General features: G+C 44.7%; 1 protein-coding gene across 2 annotated transcripts in view; it reads left to right on the top strand.

Annotated features, from left to right (window-relative positions):
- eipr1 (EARP complex and GARP complex interacting protein 1) overlaps positions 1-24,853 on the top strand; it is a 79,038-nt gene that overhangs the window by 35,977 nt on the left and 18,208 nt on the right. For both annotated transcript variants that reach the window (XM_014210324.1, XM_045723415.1), the window contains one exon: positions 2,140-2,276. In XM_014210324.1, the coding sequence (XP_014065799.1) occupies positions 2,140-2,276 (137 nt within the window). The remainder of the gene's footprint in view (positions 1-2,139; positions 2,277-24,853) is intronic.

The following is a 24,853-nucleotide window of genomic DNA, read 5'->3' as shown; positions in this document are numbered from 1 at the left end:
GCCGAAGTACTCACTGTTGTCACAGTTGGTCTAGTCAGGACTAGTTTGTGGCCATACTGTTTAGTAGAAACTCTCTCCTCTGACAGTGCTGTTCCCTCCCCACTAATGCAGTGAGGTGAGGAGGAGGCGTCCCTGTCTCCTCCTTGTTATTTACTGTTTTGTTCCTCTGATTCTCCACTCCACTGCCTCTGCAATTAAAACGTCCATAGTTCTATAGTGGAGATGAAGTGTGTGTGTGTGTGTGTGTGTGTGTGTGTGTGTGTGTGTGTGTGTGTGTGTGTGTGTGTGTGTGTGTGTGTGTGTGTGTGTGTGTGTGTGTGTGTGTGTGTGTGTGTGTGTGTGTGTGTGTGTGTGTGTGTGTGTGTGTGTGTGTGTGTGTGTGTACTTTGTAGTGTGTAGGCTGGTCAGTTAGTTCCATTAGCAGCTAGCTGCCTGGGCATACTTTAGCAGGGAGGTGCTTCATGAATAATGGGCCTAAGTCATTAGTAATTAATGTGCTCATACAGAGATCTGCACAGGGCCAGCCAGGCCACAGGCCCAACAGGACACAACCAAGGACTTGATATTGGTGTGTGTGCGCGTGTGGATGTGTGTGTCATAATGTAAACCTGTGAAGAATCGCCTTGTCCAGAGGTTGCAATCAGACATGCACACTCACAGAGGGACACAGACGAACACTCACACACACATTCTCTCCTGCTCTATGTGTGTGGCGGCGTCCCCAGAAGAAGGCACTCTGTGTGTCGTCGTCCCCTCGTGTAGTGACATTGATGTCAGGCTGGGCTGCAGAGCAGCAGAGCAGGGAGCTATTGAGTGACACAGCCTACCCTGGGCATGGCAGCCATTAAAAATGGAGCGAGGGCACAGGGGTGAAAGAGAGAGAGAGAGAAGAGTAGAGCAGGGTCAGAGGAAAAAGAGAGGGTGAGGGAATGAGAGAGAAGTAGATGGCGAGAGATGAAGTGAGAGAACTAGGGTAGAGCGAGAGGGAGGGAGCCTGCCAGCCTAGACAGATTCTTCCAGTGCTGTTGAGAATGCTAATCTTCTCCACTCTATCCCTTTACACCCCCCCCCCCCCCTCCCTCCATCCTTACCCACATCCCCTCCCTCTATCAGAGGCTCTCAGGCTGATGTGTTCATCACAGGCCTGTCTGTCTGTCCAGCTGCTGCATGGATTTGTCTGTATTGAGTGTAGGGTAGATTAAAGCTGTGTGTATGTGTGTGTGTGTGTGATCAATTAGAAACACTGCTGCTACTGAGTGAACATCTTCATCGGCTCACGGTATGTTCACACACCTTGTCCACCATGGCCGTTCACTCACACACAATTCACGCTCTCTCTAAATGCGTGACTGTTTGGCAGATAGCGTTGTTTTATTGGACAGCGATTGCGAAAGGTAGCTGTCCTGTGTTTTATATGCTTTGTCATTAGGCCTGCTAATGTGTTTAGCGCTAACAAAGCTGGGAGCTAGACAGGGCATGAGGTTGTGGCTGAGCCAATGTGCCACGCGCTAGACAGGAGAGATTATACTGGAAGACAGCCGCCCTCTCTTTCTCTCCTATCCCTTACCCTATCTCATCCCCCTCCTTCACTTCTCTTCTCCCCCTCTCCATTATCCTCTCCTCCCTATCTCCTCAAAATAATGAAACTAGTGTGTGTGTGTGTGTGTGTGTGTGTGTGTGTGTGTGTGTGTGTGTGTGTGTGTGTGTGTGTGTGTGTGTGTGTGTGTGTGTGTGTGTGTGTGTGTGTGTGTGTGTGTGTGTGTGTGTGTGTGTGCTGTGGAGAGAGACGAGAGAGAGTAATTATCTAAGTAATGATAACAGGTTGGGTTTTAGAGATGCATATGTATGAAATGATTGTATCTCTGTTGATTATGTCAGTACAGACTCAGAGGGTCCTTACTGGTCAAACTGGTGATCCATGAGTAACAGTATATAGATATTCACAATGGCAACAAGGTCCTTCAGGAGTCATTGAACCTGTCATTGACTTTGCTGTCTGAGGGAGGGTGAGGTCAGCTTCACGCTAGGGAAGGCCTGTCCATACAGGTCCGTCAATGCATTAACTCTTACCCTTATCTTAGCCTCCCTCGCCATACCCAATGATTGACAGTTGTATGATCAGGTGTATTGCCACTCCAGATCTCCAGCAGTGCCACCCTAGAGGGTAAAGGTCAACTGAAGTTCACCTCTGGGAAGTGGAGTCCGCATCACAACTGTACCCAGCTGGCCACAGCCAACGACACAGCCATCAGAGGCTGGGACCTCCGCACCATGAGGTAAGACTGACATACTAACCATATTGTATTAACCATATACTAACCATATGTTAACCATATACTAACCATATACTAACCATACGTTAACCATATAGTATTAACCATATACTAACCATATACTAACCATACGTTAACCATATAGTATTAACCATATACTAACCATATACTAACCATATGTTATCCATATGTTAACCATATGTTATCCACATGTTAACCATATACTAACCATATTTTAACCATATAGTATTAGCCATATACTAACCATATATTAACCATATGTTATCCATATGTTAACCATATGTTATCCACATGTTAACCATATACTAACCATATTTTAACCATATAGTATTAGCCATATACTAACCATATATTAACCATATGTTAACCATATACTAACAATATGTTAACCATATACTAACCATATGTTAACCATATACTAACCATATGTTAACAATATACTAACTATATATTAACATATACTAACCATATACTAACATATATTAACCATATACTAACCATATGTTAACCATATACTGGTTCCAAGATGGCGTATAAGTCAGACATCGTTGTTCTTCGTCTTGTATATGTCCCATGTATGTATCTTTTTATATATATTTTTTCTTTGCATATCTCTTATACTTTTCTAAACCTCAACTTCAAAATACTCTCCTGCAACCCGCCTCACCCAACGTGGTGTGGATCTGTCTCTTCTAAAGTATTCTTATCCACCTCCGAACCGGTATTCCCCAATAGAAGCTAGCCAGCTAACTAGCTATTAGTCAGCTAACCACTGCTAGCGGTCATCAGCTAACCTTTAGCTCGGAAAGCTCTCGCCAGTGTGTACAATGCGATTCATATCTGGCTAGCCCCAGATTCCTACCGCAAGCTCTGAACCTTTTCACCTGGATCACCACAGCTAGCTAGCTGCAATCCGAGTGACTATTCCTGGTTTAACGTCACGTCCCTGTCCCGACGCTAGCACCAATTAGCCTGGAGCTAGCCCATGCTAGGCCCATATCCCGGCTAGCAGAAGAAGCCCAACAGCCACTCCTGGGCTATAATACCCTTTTTGCCAATTGGCCCGGACCCCCTTCTACTGCCGGTACGGGGCACGGAACCCCGCCGATCCTCCACGACTGGACTACCGACGAAATCTGCTCGAGGGGGTACTCAAACTGGCTCCGCTGCATTGCTAGCCGCGGCCCACTAACGTTAGCTGTCTAGATCACATCGGACTGTTAGCTTAAGAGGCCCATCGGACAAATTCTTCGGCCACTATACCTATTTTGCCAATTGGCTTGGTTTACCACACGGAGCCCTGCTGATCTGTCTGCTGACATATTCAGCACGAGGAGGCCACAACAGACTTTCTTCTGTCGCAACGTCCTTCTAAGGCCCTTCTGCTAGCTGCTAGCCCCGGCCCTCTAGCTGCCTGAAGCCACTCACTGGACTCCCATGATTACTCGGCTACGCATGCCTCTTCCTAATGTCAATATGCCTTGTCCATTGCTGTTTTGGTTAGTATTTATTGCCTTATTTCACTGTAGAGCCTCGAGCCCTGCTCAATACGCCTTAGTGAACACTTTAATTCCACATCCAACACAGTCGGTGACATCACCTGGTTAAAATGGTATTCCTAGAGACAATATCTCTTTCATCGTCACTCTATGCACAGGTTTACCCCCACTGTATTCACATCCTACCATACCTTTGTCTGTACATTATGCCTTGAATCTATTCTACCGCACTCAGAAATGTGTTCCTTTTACTCTCTGTTCTGAACGTACTAGGCGACCAGTTCTTTTAGCCTTTAGCCGTACCCTGTGGAGGTTAACCCAGGCACTGCAGTGCCTAGCTCCACTCCTATTCCCCAGGCGCTCCCATTTGTTGCCTTCTGTAACCGTAATAGCCTTGGTTTCATGCATGTTAACATTAGAAGCCTCCTCCCTATTTTTGTTTTATTCACTGCCCTAGCACAATCTGCCAACCCGGATGTCCTAGCTGTGTCTGAATCCTGGCTCAGGAAGACTACCAAAACCCTGAAATTTCCATCCCTAACTATAACATTTTCTGACAAGATAGAACTGCCAAAGGGGGTGGAGTTGCAATCTACTGCAGAGATAGTAAAACAGAACTCTGCAGGCTATCCAGGTGTGTACCCAAACAATTCGAGCTTCTACTTTAAAAAAATCCATCTTTCCAGAAACAAGTCTCTCACCGTTAACGCTTGCTTATAGGCCACCCTCTGCCCCCAGCTGTGCCCTGGACACCATATGTGAACTGATTGCCCCCCATCTATCTTCAGAGCTCGTGCTGCTAGGTGACCTAAACTGGGACATGCTTAACACCCCGGCCATCCTACAATCTAAGCTTGATGCCCTCAATCTCACACAAATTATCAATGAACCCACCAGGTACAACCCCAAATCCGTAAACACGGGCACCCTCATAGATATCATCCTAACCAACTTGCCCTCCAAATATACCTCTACTGTTTTCAACCAAGATCTCAGCGATCACTGCCTCATTGCCTGCATCCGTAATGGGTCCGCGGTCAAACGACCACCCCTCATCACTGTCAAACGCTCCCTAAAACACTTCAGCGAGCAGGCCTTTCTAATCCACCTGGCCCGGGTATCCTGGAAGGATATTGACCTCATCCCGTCAGTAGAGGATGCCTGGTCATTCTTTAAAAGTGCCTTCCTCACCATCTTAAATAAGCATGCCCCTTTCAAAAATTGTAGAACCAGGAACAGATATAGCCCTTGGTTCTCTCCAGACCTGACTGCCCTTGACCAGCACAAAAACATCCTGTGGCGTTCTGCATTAGCATCGAATAGCCCCCGTGATATGCAACTTTTCAGGGAAGATAGGAACCAATATACGCAGGCAGTTAGGAAAGCTAAGGCTAGCTTTTTCAAGCAGAAATTTGCGTCCTGTAGCACAAACTCAAAAAAATTCTGGGACACTGTAAAATCCATGGAGAATAGCTGCCCACTGCACTGAGGCTATGAAACACTGTCACCACCGATAAATCCACTATAATTGAGAATTTTAATAAGCATTTTTCTACGGCTGGCCAGGCTTTCCACCTGGCTACCCCTACCCTCTTCAACAGCCCTGCACTCCCCACAGCAACTCGCCCAAGCCTCCCCGATTTCTCCTTCACCCAAATCCAGATCGCTGGACTCCTACAAATCAGCCGGGCTAGACAATCTGGATCCTCTCTTTCTAAAATGATCTGCCGAAATTGTTGCAACCCCTATCACTAGCCTGTTCAACCTCTCTTTCGTATCGTCTGAGATTCCCAAAGATTAGAAAGCTGCAGCGGTCATCCCCCTCTTCAAAGGGGGAGACACTCTAGACCCAAACTGCTACAGACCTATATCTATCCTACCCTGCCTTTCTAAGGTCTTTGAAAGCCAAGTTAACAAACAGATTACCGACCATTTCGAATCTCACCGTACCTTCTCCGCTATGCAATCTGGTTTTAGAGCTGGTCATGGGTGCACCTCAGCCACGCTCAAGGTCCTAAATGATAAGAGACTTTACTGTGCAGCCGTATTCATCGAAATGGCCAAGGCTTTCGACTCTGTCAATCACCACATTCTTATTGGCAGACTCAACAGCCTTGGTTTTTCAAATGATTGCCTCGCCTGGTTTACCAACTACTTCTCAGATAGAGTTCAGTGTGTCAAATCGGAGGGCCTGTTGTCCGGACCTCTGGCAGTCTCTATGGGGGTGCCACAGGGTTCAATTCTCAGGCCGACTCTCTTTTCTGTATACATTAATGATGTCGCTCTTGCAGCTGGTGGTTCTCTGATCCACCTCTACGCAGGCGACACCATTCTGTTTACTTCTGGCCCTTCGTTGGACACTGTGTTAACTACCCTCCAGACGAGCTTCAATGCCATACAACTCTCCTTCCGTGGCCTCCAACTGCTCTTAAATGCAAGTAAAACTAAATGCATGCTCTTCAACCGATCACTGCCCGCACCTGCTCGCCGGTCCAGCATCACTACTCTGGACGGCTCTGACTTAGAATATGTGGACAGCTACAAATACCTAGGTTTCTGATTAGACTGTAAACTCTCTTTCCAGACTCACATTAAGCATCTCCAATCCAAAATTAAATCTAGACTCGGCTTCCTATTTCGGATCGGGGCGGCAACGTAGCCTCGTGGTTAGAGCGTTGAACTAGTAACCAAAAGGTTGCAAGATCGAATCCCCGAGCTGACAAGGTACAAATCTGTCGTTCTGCCCCTGAACAAGGCAGTTAACCCACTGTTCCTAGGCCGTCATTGAAAATAAGAATTTGTTCTTAACTGACTTGCCTAGTTAAATAAAGGTAAAATATATATATATATTTTTTATAAAATAGCCTCCAACACTCTACTCAACAAATTGTATGCAGTCTATCACAGTGCCATCCATTTTGTCACCAAAGCCCCATATACTACCCACCACTGCAACCTGTACGCTCTCGTTGGCTGGCCCTCGCTTCACTCTCGTCGCCAAACCCACTGGCTCCAGGTCATCTACAAGTCTCTGCTAGGTAAAGCCCCGCCTTATCTCAGCTCACTGGTCACCATAGCAGCACCCACTCGTAGCACGCACTCCAGCACAGAATATCTCACTGGTCACCCCCAAAGCCAATTCATCCTTTGGCCGCCTTTCCTCCCAGTTCTCTGCTGTCAATGACTGGAACGAACTGCAAAAATCTCTGAAGCTGGAGACTCATATCTGCCTCACTAGCTTTAAGCACCAGCTGTCAGAGCAGATCACAGATCACTGCACCTCATAGCCAATCTGTAAACAGCCCATCCAACTACCTCATCCCCATACTGTATTTCTTTATTTATCTTGCTCCTTTGCACCCCAGTATCTCTACTTGCACATTCATCTTCTGCACATCTACCATTCCAGTGTTTAATTGCTATATTGTAATTACTTCACCACCATGGCCTATTTATTGCCGTAACTCCCTTATCCTACCTCATTTGCACTCACTGTATATAGACTGCGATGCTTTATCTTGGCCAGGTCACAGTTTTAAATGAGAACTTGTTCTCAACTAGCCTACCTGGTTAAATAAAGGTGAAATAAATAAATAAAAAATATACTAACCATATATTATTCAGCCACTATGTTCTACAAAAGTACTTCTTTATAGTCCAGTAGTACTGAACTATTTCGTATAGTAACTCTAATTTGTAGTCATTAGTATTAGAAACCAAAGGGTTCTAGTATTAAATGTGGTCCTTACCAGGTAACTTCCCCAATAAAAGAAACACTTGAGTAAATGAGGGGTACGAAGTATATAGAAAGCAGGTGCTTCACACAGGTGTGGTTCCTTAGTTAATTAAGCAATTTTTTATTTATTTATTTATTTCACCTTTATTTAACCAGGTAGGCAAGTTGAGAACAAGTTCTCATTTACAACTGCGACCTGGCCAAGATAAAGCAAAGCAGTTCGCACATATAACAACACAGAGTTACACATGGAGTAAAAGAAACATACAGTCAAAAATAAGTCTATATACAATGTGAGCAAATGAGGTGAGATTACATTACATTAACGTAATTTAGGCTTATCCAGAGCGACTTACAAATTGGTGCATTCACCTTATGATATCCAGTGGAACAACCACTTTACAATAGTACATCTATATCTTTTTTTTTTTGGGGGGGGGTTAGAAGGATTACTTTATCCTATCCCAGGTATTCCTTAAAGAGGTGGGGTTTCAGGTGTCTCCGGAAGGTGGTGATTGACTCCGCTGTCCTGGCGTCGTGAGGGAGCTTGTTCCACCATTGGGGTGCCAGAGCAGCAAACAGTTTTGACTGGGCTGAGCGGGGAACTGTGCTTCCTTAGAGGTAGGAGGGCCAGCAGGCCAGAGGTGTATGAACGCAGTGCCCTTGTTTGGGTGTAGGGCCTGAACAGAGCCTGAAGGTACGGAGGTGCCATTTCCCTCACAGCTCCGTAGGCAAGCACCATGGTCTTGTAGCAGATGCGAGATAAGGGAGGTAAAGGCAATAAATAGGCCATGGGGGCGAAGTAAATACAATATAGCAATTAAAACACTGGAATGGTAGATTTGACAGTAGATGAGTGTGCAAAGTAGAAATACTGGGGTGCTTAGGGTCATGCTGGGCAGTCCATTATTTTTGGCTAACATGGCTGTGCCCCCATAGGATGACAATGCCTCTATCCACAGGACACGGCTGGTCACTGAATGGTTTGATGAGCATGAAAACGATATGCCATGGCCATCTCAGTCACCAGATTTCAACCTAATTTAACACTTATGGGAGATTCTGAAATGTTGCCTGAGATAGCGGTTTCCACCACCAACAAAACACCAAATTGTGGAATTTCTCGTGGAAGAATGGTGTCGCATCCTTCCAATAGAGTTCCAGACACTTGTAGAATTCATGCCAAGGTGCATCGAAGTTGTTCTGGCTCGTTCGGACCACAACGCCCTACTAAGACACTATGTTGGTGTTTACTTTATTTGAGCAATTACCTGTATAATGACTGATGAACAGCGTGTCTTTTACAGTAGACAATCTGTACTGCCTGCCGGCTCAGCCCTGAGGTGTGAGGCTGTGGCAAGTGCGGTGGGGAAAGAGAGAGATGGAGAGAGAGAGAGGAGGAGACGGAGAGAGAGATATAGAGGGAGAGAGATATTGAGTTGAGGTCAGGCTGTGTGTGGGCACTGCTAAAGGAATAATAATCACCTCTCTCTCGACCGTTCCTATAAAGACAGAGTGCTGGAGAGAGAGAGAGAGAGAGGTGGAACAAGAATGAGGGAGAGAGAAAGTATAGAGGGATGGAGAGAAAATATTAGAAAAATACAGGAGAGACATGATAATAGCCAAGAAAATAAACTATGTATTTCATGCAAATGTAAAAACCGTTGCAGTACTGTAGTATTATCCTCATTATCCCGCATTTGATTCTTTCTTTTTAGTCACATTCCAGCTAGTTCTTATTCCTTACCAGTATACCTTCTTAAAAGTAGTGTGATTCACCCTTCAGGGGCTTTGAGGGTACACAGGGGCCTTTAGGAAGCCAAGGACACAGGGCTGAGTCAGTGTCTGTGTGAGTAGCGCTTAGTGTGTGCGCGTGAGCAGAGTCTCTGAGCAGGCAGAGTGTGTTGGATTTGAGCTAGGTACGTGCATGTGTGTGCGTGGGTGTGTGTATTACAGGGTTTGTGAGACTGTGTGTGTGTGTTTGTGTTAGTGTCCAGTTGGTGCGGCAGCTGTGTGATGGCAGTCTGTGAACACGGTCCAGTGGCTCCTCAGTTGGTGTCTTCTCTGGCTCGTCACACTGTGTGCCAGCCCAAACCGGCCTGCCCGCTCTGCCCCGCTAAGGGACTCTAGAGGAGAACACTCTCCCCAGCAAACCAAAATTGGTTCTGTGAAAGTTCCCAGAACATTCGTTAGGTTGCAGAAATTGTTCTCATGACACAAAAACTGTCCAGTCGTGGTGATGATTATAGAATGTTTGTATAAAACATTTACCTGATGTTACAAGAACGTTCTCAGAACACATTTCATATGTTATTTAAAGGTTCCCAGAATGTTTCATTTGGTTGTGGGAACAGTCTGGTGCAAACATTGTGGCAGCATCACAAAATATACACTATATATACAAAAGTATGTGGAAACCCCTTCCAATTAGTGGATTCGGCTATTTCAGCCACAGCCGTTGCTGACAGGTGTATAAAATCGAGCACACCGCCATGCAATCTCCATAGACAAACATTGGCAGTAGAATGGCCTTACTGAAGAGCTCAGTGACTTTAAACGTGGCATAGAATGCCACCTGTGGTGGCTAATTTCTGTATTACCAAATGAGGAGAAACAAACTTCACACACCAGTCAGTTATACTTAAACTACATCTTTAATAAAATAAGAGCTTTGCAATAGCACTGACTTTCAATGATGCACCATTTCTAATGAACCATTGAAAGTGATAAAACAATGGCTACTGAGATCTTTTATAGCAAAGATCCACCCCCCTAGTCGACATAACAAACCACAGATATTAGGAACATTTCACAAAGGGACTTTATAATTGAGAAAGGAGTGTACCTTAGTCAGATAGCATTCGCTATAAATTATCGTTCTGTTTGGTCCCTAAGACGAGGTTCTAATATCATTCCTGGTACTTCATAGCACAAAAACACCAACTCATCCAATGGCATAAATCAATTGTCAACTCTAGATACTCCCATCTCAAGTAAAACCCCTTCTCAACCCCACTCCTGGACAAGCTCACTGAGGGAAGTGAGCCTCTAGGTCATACACTAGCCCAGGATAAATGCAACATCGGAGAGGACATACAATGGTTCCAGACACTGCCATACACCTCCCCCAAATGCCAAAGGAGGGAGTGACTTGCGCACAGACATTGTGGAGACAAGTAATTGGTTCCCCATTAATCACTCCATCCCTTCACATGGTTTAACAGATACATTCACATATGAAGACAATGTTCCATCCTGTCCTCTTCCCTTTCTGAAACTCTGCATAGCACCAGGGATATGTGAAAGACAAGCCTGACCTCTCCCCTCTCTGGGCCCCAAGTGACTGAGCCCCTGCTGAGGGAATAAATGCAACTGCCAACACCAGAGTCCAAAGAAATACATTCTAATGGACAAGTATATCACATAAGCATATTATGCAGATAAGACATCTTAATTACTTATGTTACCCAACTAATTCTGATTCATCCACCACACACCTTACCAACAAGTCAGTTCGTCAAATTTCTGTCCTGCTAGAGCTGCCCAGGTCAACTGTAAGTGCTGTCTTTGTGAAGTGGAAAGTTCTAGGAGCAACAACAACTAATCTGTGAAGTGGTAGGCCACACAAGCTCACAGAACGGGACCGCCGAGTGCAGAAGCGCGTAGCACATAAAAATTGTCTGTCCTCGGCTGCAACACTCACTACCGAGTTCCAAACTGCCTCTGGAAGCAACGTCAGCACAATAACTGTTCGTCGGGAGCTTCATGAAATGGGTTTCCATGGCCGAGCAGCCGCACACAAGCCTAACATCACCATGCGCAATGACAAGCGTCAGCTGGAGGAATGTAAAGCTTGCCGCCATTGGACTCTGGAGCAGTGGAAATGCGTTCTCTGAAGTGATGAATCACGCTTCACCATCTGGCAGTCCGATGGATGAATCTGGGTTTGGCGGATGCCAGAAGAACGCTACCTGCCCGAATGCATAGTGCCAACTGTAAAGTTTGGTGGAGGAGGAGTAATGGTCTGGGGATGTATTCCATGGTTCGGTCTAGACTCCTTAGTTCCAGTGAAGGGAAATCTTAATGGTACAGCATACACTGACATTCTGGACGATTATGTGCTTCCAACTTTGTGGCAACAGTTTGGGGAAAGCCCTTTCCTGTTTCAGTATGACAATGCCCCCATGCACAAAGCGAGGTCCATACAGAAATTGTTTGTTGAGATCGGTGTGGAAGAACTTGACTCGCCTGCACAGAGCCCTGACCTCAACCCCAACAAACACCTTTGGGATGAATTGGAACACCGACTGCGAGCCAGGCCTTATCGCCCAACATCAGTGCCTGACCTCACTAATGCGCTTGAGGCTGAATGGAAGCAAGTCCCTTCAGCAATGTTCCAACATCTAGTGGAAAGCCTTCCCATAAGAGTGGAGGCTCTTATAGCAGCAAAGGGGGGACCAACTCCATTTTAATACCCATGATTTTGGAATGGGATGTTCGACAAGCAGGTGTCCACATACTTTTGGTCTTGTGGTGTATGTTCCCAAAACAGAAAGTTCTCCGGATGATTCTACAATCGTACCTTTAGGGTGCAAAAAACATTCACCTGATGTTACAAGAATGCTGCCAGAACATATTTAATCAATTCTTTAAGTGTTCCCGGAATGTTTCATTAGGTTATGGAAACATTCTGGTGGGAACATTGTTAGGTTAAACAGCACATTCTCTTAATGTTGTAAGAATGACGTAATTTTACGTCAGAACATGTTATATTTAATTTGCAGTCCTCAGAACATGTTATATTTAAGTTTTACCTAATATTTCCACAACATTCTCAGTGTGCAAATGTGTAGTTCCTTAAAGCAGATTGGAATACATTTCTCTCCAGGTGTACAGTAATGGCAATTCGCATTTGAGAACTTTATTGTAGGTGATATAGAGAGACATGGCATTTCAATTTCATTCACAGGACATTTGAACATACAAACACAACCATATTTTTTACACTTTGTATGTTGACAGGCTGCACATGTGGGGTTTGAACTTGCAGTGTTTGGTTCCCTAGCCAGATCATTAACCCTCTGTGCCATCAGGGGATAGCTGTGGCTGTGTGTTATGTTTTGTTGTTGTCAAATATGTTTAATCAGGACACAGAACAGTTATTAAAATGTTCCCATCCTCTTCATATGCTGTGTATCTTGAAATTGAGAAATGGTAAAAAAAAGAATACACTAGAATACAAGTTATTTAAAGGAAGCTATATCCAACTAAAATCACATGATGAAGAAAGAAAATCATAAAAGTGCACAGCGTTTGAAGAGGATGGGAACATTTTAATGACTCAGAAATTGAGTTCTGTATCCTGATTGACCATATTTAACTGAGGAAAACATATACAAGGCCACGCAGAGGGTTAATTATCTGGCTGCAGTTCCAGACATTGCAGGTTCAGTCCCACATATTCTCAAACTGTATTTCAAAACTGAAGTTGAAGCTCAGATATACTCTACTAAAAGCGAGGTTGTCTTTATTTCGTCCATTTCGTTCAGAATTGCAGAATTTAGAGCAACTGTAAAAATTAAAAGACGCTTGATATGGTCTTATTTTTCATGATCTGAAAAGAAGGTGATCCTAGACCAGCACTCATAGTCTTCGGTACCTTATAAATATGGGCCCCAGAAGTATGCAGCATATACATGTATATTGCGTGAACATCAATGGAGTATTATGTTAAAACTAAAACAAATACGCTATGAACGTCATAGAAACTGACTTATTTCTATCTTACAGCATGAAGGGCATGTCCTGTGTAACCTAACTTAAACATTGTATGAATATCATCACAGCTGAGCATATTTAGTGTGTTTTGGGAACTTATATCTTGTGATGTTCCCACACTGTTCCCACAACCTAATGAAATGTTCTGGGAACCTTTTAAACGACTCACAGGCTGTTTTGTCAACGTTCTTGCAATATCAAATAAATGTTTTGTGCACCCTGATACAAACATCTGAATGTCAGCACAACTGGACAGTCTTTGCATTTTGAGAACATATCTCTTGTCATGTCCCCACAATGTTACCACAACACAATGAAACATCACGGGAACCTTTTAAAGATCAGACAAAATGTGTTCTTGGAACGTTCTTGGAACGCCAGGTAAATGTTTTTTGCACCCTAAAATAAACATTGTAGAATCAAATCAAATTGTATTGGGTACATACACATATTTAGCAGATGTTATTGCTGGTGTAGCAAAATGCTTGTGTTCCTAGCTCCGACAGTGCAGTAGTATCTGACAGTGCAGTAGTATCTAAAACGTTTCACAACAATGCACACAACTCTAAAAGTAAAAGAATGGAATTAAGAAATGTATAAATATTAGATTGAGCAATGTCGGAGTGGCATTGACTAAAATACAGTAGAATAGAATACAGTATATACATATGAGATGAGTAAAGCAGTATGTAAACATTATTTAAACATTATTAGTGACTAGTGTTCATTATTAAAGTGGCCAGTGATTCCAAGTACAGTATATAGGGATATATAGCAGTGTGTGTGTGTGTGTGTGTGTATATATATATGTATATATATATATATATATACATTTACATTTAAGTCATTTAGCAGACGCTCTTATCCAGAGCGACTTACAAATTGGTGCATTCACCTTATGATATCCAGTGGAACAACCACTTTACAATAGTGCATCTAAATCTTTTAAGGGGGGGGTATTCCTTAAAGAGGTGGGGTTTCAGGTGTCTCCGGAAGGTGGTGATTGACTCCGCTGTCCTGGCGTCGTGAGGGAGCATGTTCCACCATTGGGGTGCCAGAGCAGCGAACAGTTTTGACTGGGCTGAGCGGGAACTGTGCTTCCTCAGAGGTAGGGGGGCCAGCAGGCCAGAGGTGGATGAACGCAGTGCCCTTGTTTGGGTGTAGGGCCTGATCAGAGCCTGAAGGTATGGAGGTGCCGTTCCCTTCACAGCTCCGTAGGCAATCACCATGGTCTTGTAGCGGATGCGAGCTTCAACTGGAAGCCAGTGGAGAGAGCGGAGGAGCAGGGGTGACGTGAGAGAACTTGGGAAGGTTGAACATCAGACGGGCTGCGGCGTTCTGGATGAGTTGTAGGGGTTTAATGGCACAGGCAGGGAGCCCAGCCAACAGCGAGTTGCAGTAATCCAGACCGGAGATGACAAGTGCCTGGATTAGGACCTGTGCCGCTTCCTGTGTGAGGCAGGGTCGTACTCTGCGAATGTTGTAGAGCATGAACCTACAGGATCGGGTCACCGCCTTGATGTTAGTGGAGAACGACAGGGTGTTGTCCAGGATCACGCCAAGGTTCTTAGCACTCTGGGAGGAGGGGACAAGGGAGTTGTCAACCGTGATGGCGAGATCATGGAACGGGCAGTCCTTCCCCGGGAGGAAGAGCAGCTCCGTCTTGCCGAGGTTCAGCTTGAGCTGGTGATCCGTCATCCACACTGATATGTCTGCCAGACATGCAGAGATGCGATTCGCCGCCTGGTTATCAGAAGGGGGAAAGGAGAAGATTAATTGTGTGTCGTCTGCATAGCAATGATAGGAGAGACCATGTGAGGATATGACAGAGCCAAGTGACTTGGTGTATAGCGAGAATAGGAGAGGGCCTAGAACAGAGCCCTGGGGGACTCCAGTGGTGAGAGCGCATGGTGCGGAGACAGATTCTCGCCACGCCACCTGGTAGGAGCGACCTGTCAGGTAGGACGCAATCCAAGCGTGGGCCGCGCCGGAGATGCCCAACTCGTAGAGGGTGGAGAGGAGGATCTGATGGTTCACAGTATCAAAGGCAGCAGATAGGTCTAGAAGGATGAGAGCAGAGGAGAGAGAGTTAGCTTTAGCAGTGCGGAGAGCCTCCGTGACACAGAGAAGAGCAGTCTCAGTTGAATGCCCAGTCTTGAAACCTGACTGATTAGGATCAAGAAGGTCATTCTGAGAGAGATAGCAGGAGAGCTGGCCAAAGACGGCACGTTCAAGAGTTTTGGAGAGAAAAGAAAGAAGGGATACTGGTCTGTAGTTGTTGACATCGGAGGGATTGAGTGTAGGTTTTTTCAGAAGGGGTGCAACTCTCGCTCTCTTGAAGACGGAAGGGACGTAGCCAGCGGTCAAGGATGAGTTGATGAGCGAGGTGAGGAAGGGGAGAAGGTCTCCGGAAATGGTCTGGAGAAGAGAGGAGGGGATAGGGTCAAGTGGGCAGGTTGTTGGGCGGCCGGCCGTCACAAGACGCGAGATTTCATCTGGAGAGAGAGGGGAGAAAGAGGTCAAAGCACAGGGTAGGGCAGTGTGAGCAGGACCAGCGATGTCGTTTGACTTAGCAAACGAGGATCGGATATCGTCAACCTTCTTTTCAAAATGGTTGACGAAGTCATCCGCAGAGAGGGAGGAGGGGGGGGAGGGGGAGGAGGATTCAGGAGGGAGGAGAAGGTAGCAAAGAGCTTCCTAGGGTTAGAGGCAGATACTTGGAATTTAGAGTGGTAGAAAGTGGCTTTAGGAGCAGAGACAGAAGAGGAGAATGTAGAGAGGAGGGAGTGAAAGGATGCCAGGTCCGCAGGGAGGCGAGTTTTCCTCCATTTCCGCTCGGCTGCCCGGAGCCCTGTTCTGTGAGCTCGTAGTGAGTCGTCGAGCCACGGAGCAGGAGGGGAGGACCGAGCCGGCCTGGAGGATAGGGGACAGAGAAAATCAAAGGATGCAGAGAGGGAGGAGAGGAGGGTTGAGGAGACAGAATCAGGAGATAGGTTGGAGAAGGTTTGAGCAGAGGGAAGAGATGATAGGATGGAAGAGGAGAGAGTAGCGGGAGAGAGAGAGTGAAGGTTGGGACGGCGCAATACCATCCGAGTAGGGGCAGAGTGAGAAGTGTTGGATGAGAGCAAGAGGGAAAAGGATACAAGGTAGTGGTCGGAGATTTGGAGGGGAGTTGCAATGAGATTAGTGGAAGAACAGCATCTAGTAAAAATGAGGTCAAGCGTATTGCCTGCCTTGTGAGTAGGGGGGGAAGGTGAGAGGGTGAGGTCAAAAGAGGAGAGGAGTGGAAAGAAGGAGGCAGAGAGGAATGAGTCAAAGGTAGACGTGGGGAGGTTAAAGTCACCCAGAACTGTGAGAGGTGAGCCATCCTCAGGAAAGGAACTTATCAAGGCGTCAAGCTCATTGATGAACTCTCCAAGGGAACCTGGAGGGCGATAAATGATAAGGATGTTAAGCTTGAAAGGGCTGGTAACTGTGACAGCATGGAATTCAAATGAGGAGATAGACAGATGGGTCAGGGGAGAAAGAGAGAATGTCCACTTGGGAGAGATGAGGATTCCAGTGCCACCACCCCGTTGGCTCGATGCTCTAGGGGTATGCGAGAACACGTGGGCAGACGAAGAGAGAGCAGTAGGAGTAGCAGTGTTATCTGTGGTACTCCATGTTTCTGTCAGCGCCAGGAAGTCTAGGGACTGGAGGGTAGCATAGGCTGAGATGAACTCAGCCTTGTTGGCTGCAGATCGGCAGTTCCAGAGGCTGCCGGAGACCTGGAATTTCACGTGGGTTGTGCGCGCTGGGACCACCAGGTTAGAGTGGCAGCAGCCACGCGGTGTGAAGCGTTTACATTTTACATTTTACATTTTAGTCATTTAGCAGACGCTCTTATCCAGAGCGACTTACAGTAGTGAATGCATACATTTCATACAATTTCATACATTTTTTTTTGCTGGCCCCCCGTGGGAATCGAACCCACAACCCTGGCGTTGCAAACACCATGCTCTACCAACTGAGCTACAGGGAAGGCTACAGCGTTTGTATGGCCTGTGCAGAGAGGAGAGAACAGGGATAGACAGACACATAGTTGACAAGCTACAGAAGTGTTGTTTCTTGTATTATTGTCTCTTGTGTCTTTAGAGAACTGTTTCACTTTGATATCCTTTTTCTTCTGTCCTGATTTTCTCTTTATTTTCTTCTGTTAACTAGATATTCTTTGTTGTTCTTCGTTAGCTAGCTAGCTTCTTCCAAAAGAGTCCCTAGCAACTGCTTAGCAACTGGTTAACAATTCAGCTAGCTAAGATAACTACAATTTTATGAAAAATAGTTATTTTTCAAAAGCCTATCTTCTTTGTTTGTTGTATATATTGTATATATAGATATATATATATACACACACAGCACCTTAGATGCTGCTATATATATATATATATATTTATTTATTTATTTATATAGCAGTATCTAAGGTGCAGGGTTACGTAACTGGGTGGAAGCCAGCTAGTGATGGCTATTTATCATTCTGATGGCCTTGAGATAGAAGCTGTTTTTCAGTCTCTCGGTCCTGGCTTTGATGCACCTGTACTGACTTCGCCTTCTGGATGATAGCGGGGTGAACAGGCCGTGGCTCAGGTGGTTGATGTCCTTGATGATCGGGTGCTGTAGGTGTCCTGGAGGGCAGGTAGTTTGCCCCCAGTGATGCGGTGGGCAGACCGCACCACCCTCTGGAGAACCCTGCGGTTGTGGGTGGTGCAGTTGCCGTATCAGATGGTGATACAGCCCGACAGGATGCTCTCAATTGTGCATCTGTAAAAGTTTGTAAGGGTTTTAGTGGCCAAGCCAAATTTCTTCAGCCTCCTGAGGTTGAAGAGGTGCTGTTGAATCATCTGAACAGTTTTGGTGTTTTGGGAGCATATCTTTTGTGATGTTTCCACTAGACTGTTCCCATAACCTAATGAAACATTCTGGGAACCTTTTAAAGAACAGATGTGTTATAGGAACGTTCTTGCAACATCAGGCAAATGTTTTATACAACCATACACACTTTTGGGGAATGTTCTGTGGTGGTTGTTGCACAACATTCTTGAATGTTAGGAGAACATTACAAGGTATTTCATCGATAACATTGTTGATAAATAGATTTGATGGGATGTTATCATCCTAATGTTAGATAAAACCCGAACTGGAACTTCATTGGAAACGTAGCTAATGTTTGTGGAATGTTCCCGGTTTGCTGGGTCTACTGCTCCCTCCAGCAGCCTTAAAGACACAGTATACACAGGAGACACAGGAGATGTAGTTACACAGGCACGTTGTGTGTGTGTGTGTGTGTGTGTGTGTCACGTGTGACATGTGCGGGTGTTGTGCTCCTCTGTGTATTTTGTGTGTTCTGCTCTGTGCGCTGCTCTTGCTAACGGGTACACTGGAGGGTGTGTGTGTGTGTGTGTGTGTGTGTGTGTGTGTGTGTGTGTGTGTGTGTGTGTGTGTGTGTGTGTTCTGCTCTGTTGCTGGCTGGGGCTGTCACTTGGGATGTTCTCTCAGTTCATCACTCCTAAACCCTATTTGGACGGTTTGCTATTCAAACGGTTATTACAGTGACCGCGGTCATTTGGCTGGCCAATAACCGTCATCCATAACTCCATGACCGTCACGTCCCTAATTTGGACCCACAATCCGCAGTGAGAGGGCAGCGCACCCACACCGTCAGATGTGCGATAGCTGCCGGGCCTGCCTCCTCAGCATGCACCGCAGGATGCATACAGAAACGCAGTGCAGTACTGCAGTCAAACTGGCCTCTCTAGCTTCCTGTACAGTACAGTAGCATACACTGTGTGTCTCTGCATGCCTTAGTGAGTGTGTATAGTATGTTTACATTCAGTTTAATATTGTTGTGTATAACTTGTTTACCAACCACACTATCCTCTACTTGGTCTTTAAAGCTGAAATGTTTTGAATGAAGTGTTTTATCTCCAGTATCCAGGCGTGTGTTGGAGAGTAGGTAGAGTAGAGACTAGCAGTAGTGTGATTGCTAGTGCTATTTGCTCCATCACACTGTGGGTTGAGAGGAGACTCACAGCAGGGACTGAAACGGTCACACTGGCGTCAGATAACAGTGGGAAACAGGACAGGTCAGGACAGGACAGCCATCTCACCCAGATAGAAATATAGACACTACAGCGCACTGGTACTGCTCACATCTAAAACAAAATGATTTACCCTTTTTCGTATGATTTAGGCTACCGTATTTCCTTCAGCCCTCGGCAGTTGGATATTAACAATTTATCAAAGGTGTTGTCGACTGTGAGTGACGCGTTTGTTAAGCCTATTTGACATTAACCTCCTGAACTTTGTCTGTCAAATCAATCATCCATGACCTTTTCATCTGATGCTGCCCCCAGGAAGGCTAGGATGGTGCAACGTTCACAATATTACTGGAGCACCTCAGCCGTGCTTGGATGCTATGGGAAATAATCTACCTCTCTACTAAATAGACTATGGACTTATTTAGAATTGGCAAAGCTCTCGTTCTTACTATTTGTCCTATATTAACACAGTAACATGAGTAAAAACTTTGTTGCTCTGAGACTTTTAAGCCTCAGGCATTGCTTTATATTAATGTCCGTAAAGATATATCTCAATCAACCCACACTATTGATGTGATGATCCCTTACTTTTATGCATGGACTGTCACTCCTTCCTTCCCAACCACTCACAAAGCTGGGCTTTAATTTTGATAAGCAATTCAATTATTTCTCTCTCTTCTTTTTTTTCTCCCCCACTGCAGTTGTCATAGAAACAGAGACCTGTAGTGATAGTGTGAGATATCCAGTCTATCCCCTTAGCATAGCGATTTATCACCCAGACTGAGGTTAGAGGGGGCGGTGTGTGTGTGTGTGTGTGTGTGTACTGTAATGGAAAACTGTAATTTATACGGTAATTTTAGGTATTAGCATCAATAAAAAAAAACGTTGAAATGTTTTACTGCAGCATACTACATATGGTATGGTGCATTGTGGGAAAATTGCTGTATTTCGAACTGTAATTCCACCCCACAGAATACAGTATCGTATCTTTGGAGCGCCAAAAACCTTTTGACCACTAGTGGGCGCATGGTATTGTTCTGTCTGGCTAATTAACATATTTTGAGGCGTGCTTTGTAAGAGGCTATATCTGTTGAACCCGTGAGTGAGATAGCTGTACCATTTTAACTCCTATGTAGTAATAGTGCCACATCAATTGAACATGTATAGGGGACAGATTGAATTAGCAGCTAGTCTAAAATGGTTGAGCATTTTGCCAAGTCCCTTTGATCCGTTTTGCCCTGTAGGCATTGCCGGTTTGAAGTCTTTGCAGATATGAAACAAGCAATCATAATATCAGTCTAAAATGTACAACTCCCAGTTTATTTGTATTTATTTTATTTATTTAACCTTTGTTTAACTAGGCAAGTCAGTTAAGACAGCCTAACAATGTGTTAACTGCCTTGTTCAGGGGCAGAACGACAGATTTTTACCTTGTCAGCTCGGGGATTCGATCCAGCAACCTTTTGGTTCCTGGCCAAACGCTCTGACCACTAGGCTACAAAACCAACTTTATGAGAGGTTTGAAAAATAGCTTCTATTTGCCTCAACATTCCATGACATATACTAAGGCATTGTTGGCAGAATAGATGGATGCAGTTCAATGCATTATTAATATAATTCACAATTTATTAGTTCAGTGTCCCAAAAAAATATTGCAATCAGTTTGTAAATCACAGCTGTCCTGGTACATTGTTTGCTGCCTCCATTCGGGATGCACTGTTTCAGTTTCAATGGCTCAATATTTTGGACAACAACTGACAAATGTAACTAATGCTGGGAATGTCAATACAATCCAACTAGCAAGGGCAATGATCACACGTCAATCATAACGTGGCTAATAGGCTAGCGTATCTATTTACAGTACCAGTCAAAAGTTTTACTATTTTCTACATTGTAGAATAATAGTGAAGACATCAAAACTATGAAATAACACATATGGAATCATGTAGTAACCAAAAAGTGTTCAACAAATCAAAATATATTTGAGATTCTTCAAAGTAGCCACCCTTTGTTTTGATGACAGCTTTGCACACTCTTGGCATTCTCTCAACCAGCTTCATGAGGTAGTCACCTGGAATGCATTTCAATTAAAAGGTGTACCTTGTTAAGTTAATTTGTGGAATTTCTTTCCTTCTTAATGCATTTGTGCCAATCAGTTGTGTTGTGAGAAGGTAGTGGTGGTATACAGAAGATAGCCCTATTTGGTAAAAGACCAAGTCCATATTATGGCAAGAACAGCTCAAATAAGCAAATAGAAACAACAGTCCCTCATTACTTTAAGACATGAAGGTCAGTCAATGTGAAAATTTCAAGAACTTTGAAAGTTTATTCAAGTGCCTTCGCAAAAACAATCAAGTGCTATGATGAACCTGGCTCTCATGAGGACCGCCACAGGAAAGGAAGACCCAGAGTTACCTCTGCTGCAGAGGATAAATTCATTAGAGTTACCAGCCTCAGAAATTGCAGGCCAAATAAAAGCTTCACCGAGTTCAGGTAACAGACGCATCTGTTCAGAGGAGACTACGTGAATCAGGCCTTAATGGTGGAATTTCTGCAAAGAATCCAATACTGAAGGACACCAATAAGAAGAAGAAACTTGCTTGGGCCAAGAAACACAATCAATGGACATTAGACCGGTGGAAATCTGTCCTTTGGTCTGATGAGTCCAAATTTTAGATTTTTGGTTCCAACCACTGTGTTTTTGTGAGACGCAGAGTAGGTGAACAGATGACCTCCGCATGTGTGGTTCCCACCGTGAAGCATGGAGGAGGAGGTGTGATGTTTGGGGGTGCTTTGCTGGTGACACTGTCTGTGATTTATTTAGAATTCAAGGCACACTTAACCAGCATGGCTACCACAGTGATACGCAATCCCATCTGGTTTGGGCTTAGTGGGACTATCATTTGTTTTTCAACAGGACAATGACCCAAAACACACCTCAAGGCTGTGTAAGGGCTATTTGACCAAGAAGGAGAGTAATGGAGTGCTGCATCAGATGACCTGGCCTCCACAATCACCCGACCTCAACCCAATTAAGATGGTTTACGATGAGTTGGACTACAGAGTGAAGGAAAAGCAGAGCCTAACGTTAGCAAGCTAGCTCTCTCTGGAGATGTTCGATCGGGTTCTGGCTGGGCCACTCAAGGACATTCAGAGACTTGTCCCGAAGCTACTCCTGCGTTGTCTTGGCTGTGTGCTTAGCGTCGTTGTCCTGTTGGAAGGTGGACCTTCGCCCCCAGTCTGATGTCCTGAGCACTCTGGAGCAGGTTTTCATCAAGGATCTCTCTGTACTCTGCTTCATTCATCTTTCCCTCTCCTGACTAGTCTCCCAATCAATTTTGGAATAAGGCTGTAATGTAACAAAATGTGAAAAAAGTGAAGGTCTGAATACTTTCCGAATGCACTGTAGCGTTTCTCTTGTGTTCGCAAATTCACTCTGGCTATTTAGTCCAATTTCAGAGTACTCTCATCTGAGTGTGCCAGAGCGCAGAGTAACTTATTAATTTACGAACGTGCAACACCTACTGAGTATTACCCGTGTCAGTAGACGTAGGCAAAGAAAGTAATAGTTAGTCTCGAACACTCTAGGTAACATAAATCTCATTGTTTATCTGTGCAATTTTTACGGCCAACTAGCTGAAAAAGTTTGGGAGGGTTTATCTAATGTTCTTTCATTAGTTTTGAGCTCATCTTTCTCTGGCTAGCATTAGTTGTTGATCTTTTTGTTGTTGAGAGAGAGCCTACCTTTTCATGGTTGTTTGATCAATAGGACTGTAAAGTTCCTAAATGTAAGAGGACTCCCGAGTGGTATTGACATATTTGCAGAAATCCATTCAGGTGTATTTTGTGGCTTTTGGAGAATGCTTTCTAATGATCTAAAGTCGCACTGTTGCAACTGCCTGTAAACACACAGTCCAGTTCAAAGTGAATGATGGCAGGCCTATGATGCAAATAAAGGCCTAATTTAGCTCTGATTGGCAATGACGCACCCGGTCTACATAGACTCTGGTCCTGGACGAGACAGATGTTTTTATTCGATTTTATTTCCTGCAGTGTCTATTAATTGTCTAAACGCACGGCCGCTTTCCAACTCTATATTGCTATAGAATCTTCCCAAATTCCTTAGTATACGTAATATTCTTCCTGGGGGTGTATATGAACAGATTTTAATAAGATTTCATGTTGCTAAAATGCTGTCACTTCCACTGTAAGGCCTCTAAGTGCAAGTGAAATAAATGTGTAAACACTTAATGTGTAAACATTTTACCTAGCAGTCAACCTGCTTGCACCAATCCCTTGTAATTGTGAAATACAAACCCCTGCCCTCAATGCATTTCATTTATTCATCCAGTCATTCATTCCGATTACGGTAGCATTTACTTTTTTTTACTGTATATATAGTCAATTGTACAGTATTGTAATGTGTGTCATTACAAAGTATTTGCTTTGATACCGTATATATATTACAGTAGGTGTGTTATTAGAAGTGACGGAACATGACGGAACTGCTCTTCCTCCCGGGGAAGGCCTGCCAGCTCAAAGACCTCTCCATCACTGTTGACAACTCCACAGTTTCGCCCTCCCAGAGTGCAAAGAACCATGGCGTGATCCTGGACAACACCCTGTCATTCTCAGCAAACATCAAAGCAGTGACCCTCTCCTGCAGGTTCATGCTCTACAACATCCGTAGAGTATGGTCCTACCTCACAAAGGAAGCGGCACAGCTCCTAATCCAGGCACAACTGCAATTAGCTGTTGGGTCGGCTCCCCGCTTGTGCCATCAAACCCCTGCAACTATCCAGAACGCAGCAGCCCACCTGGTTTTCAACCTTCCCAAGTTGTCTCATGTCGCCCTGCTCCTTCGGACACTGGCTTCCAGTTGAAGCTTGCATCTACTACAAGACCATGGTGCTTACCTATGGAACAGCAAGAGGAACTGCCCCTCCCTACCTTCAGGCTATGCTCAAACCCTACACCCCAACCCAAGCACTCCGTTCTGCCACCTCAGGTCTCTTGGCCCTCCCACCCTTACGGGAGGACCGCTCCCACTCAGTCCTTCTCTATCCTGGCACCCCAATGGTGGAATCAGCTTCCTCCTGAAGCTAGGACAGCAGAGTCCTTGCCCATCTTCTGAAAACATCTGAAACCCTACCTCTTCAAACAGTATATTAAATAATCCTCCTCCTCACCTTGACCCCCACCCCCCCCCAAATTAAAAAAAACTATAAAATAACACTTAACCAGCACTTAAGTACAAAGACAAATAAAGTACAAAGACAACTTTTGATTGTCGTTTTATTAAGATCCTCTATATAACATTTCTAAATCATCACACATAACCATAGCCAACACACCATATCTATTTTCCTTCCTCCATTAACCCTGTTTCCTTTCTTTATCCTATTCCTTTTATAAATACTTCCTTCATCCATATTTCTTTATGCATCCATTCTTTCTTCCTTCATCCTCTGT

This window comes from Salmo salar, chromosome ssa09 (assembly GCF_905237065.1).
Source record: "Salmo salar chromosome ssa09, Ssal_v3.1, whole genome shotgun sequence".
Taxonomy (NCBI): Eukaryota; Metazoa; Chordata; class Actinopteri; order Salmoniformes; family Salmonidae; genus Salmo; species Salmo salar.
The sequence above is the reverse complement of the archived record's forward strand: the minus strand, read 5'-3'. Positions and strand labels throughout refer to the sequence as shown.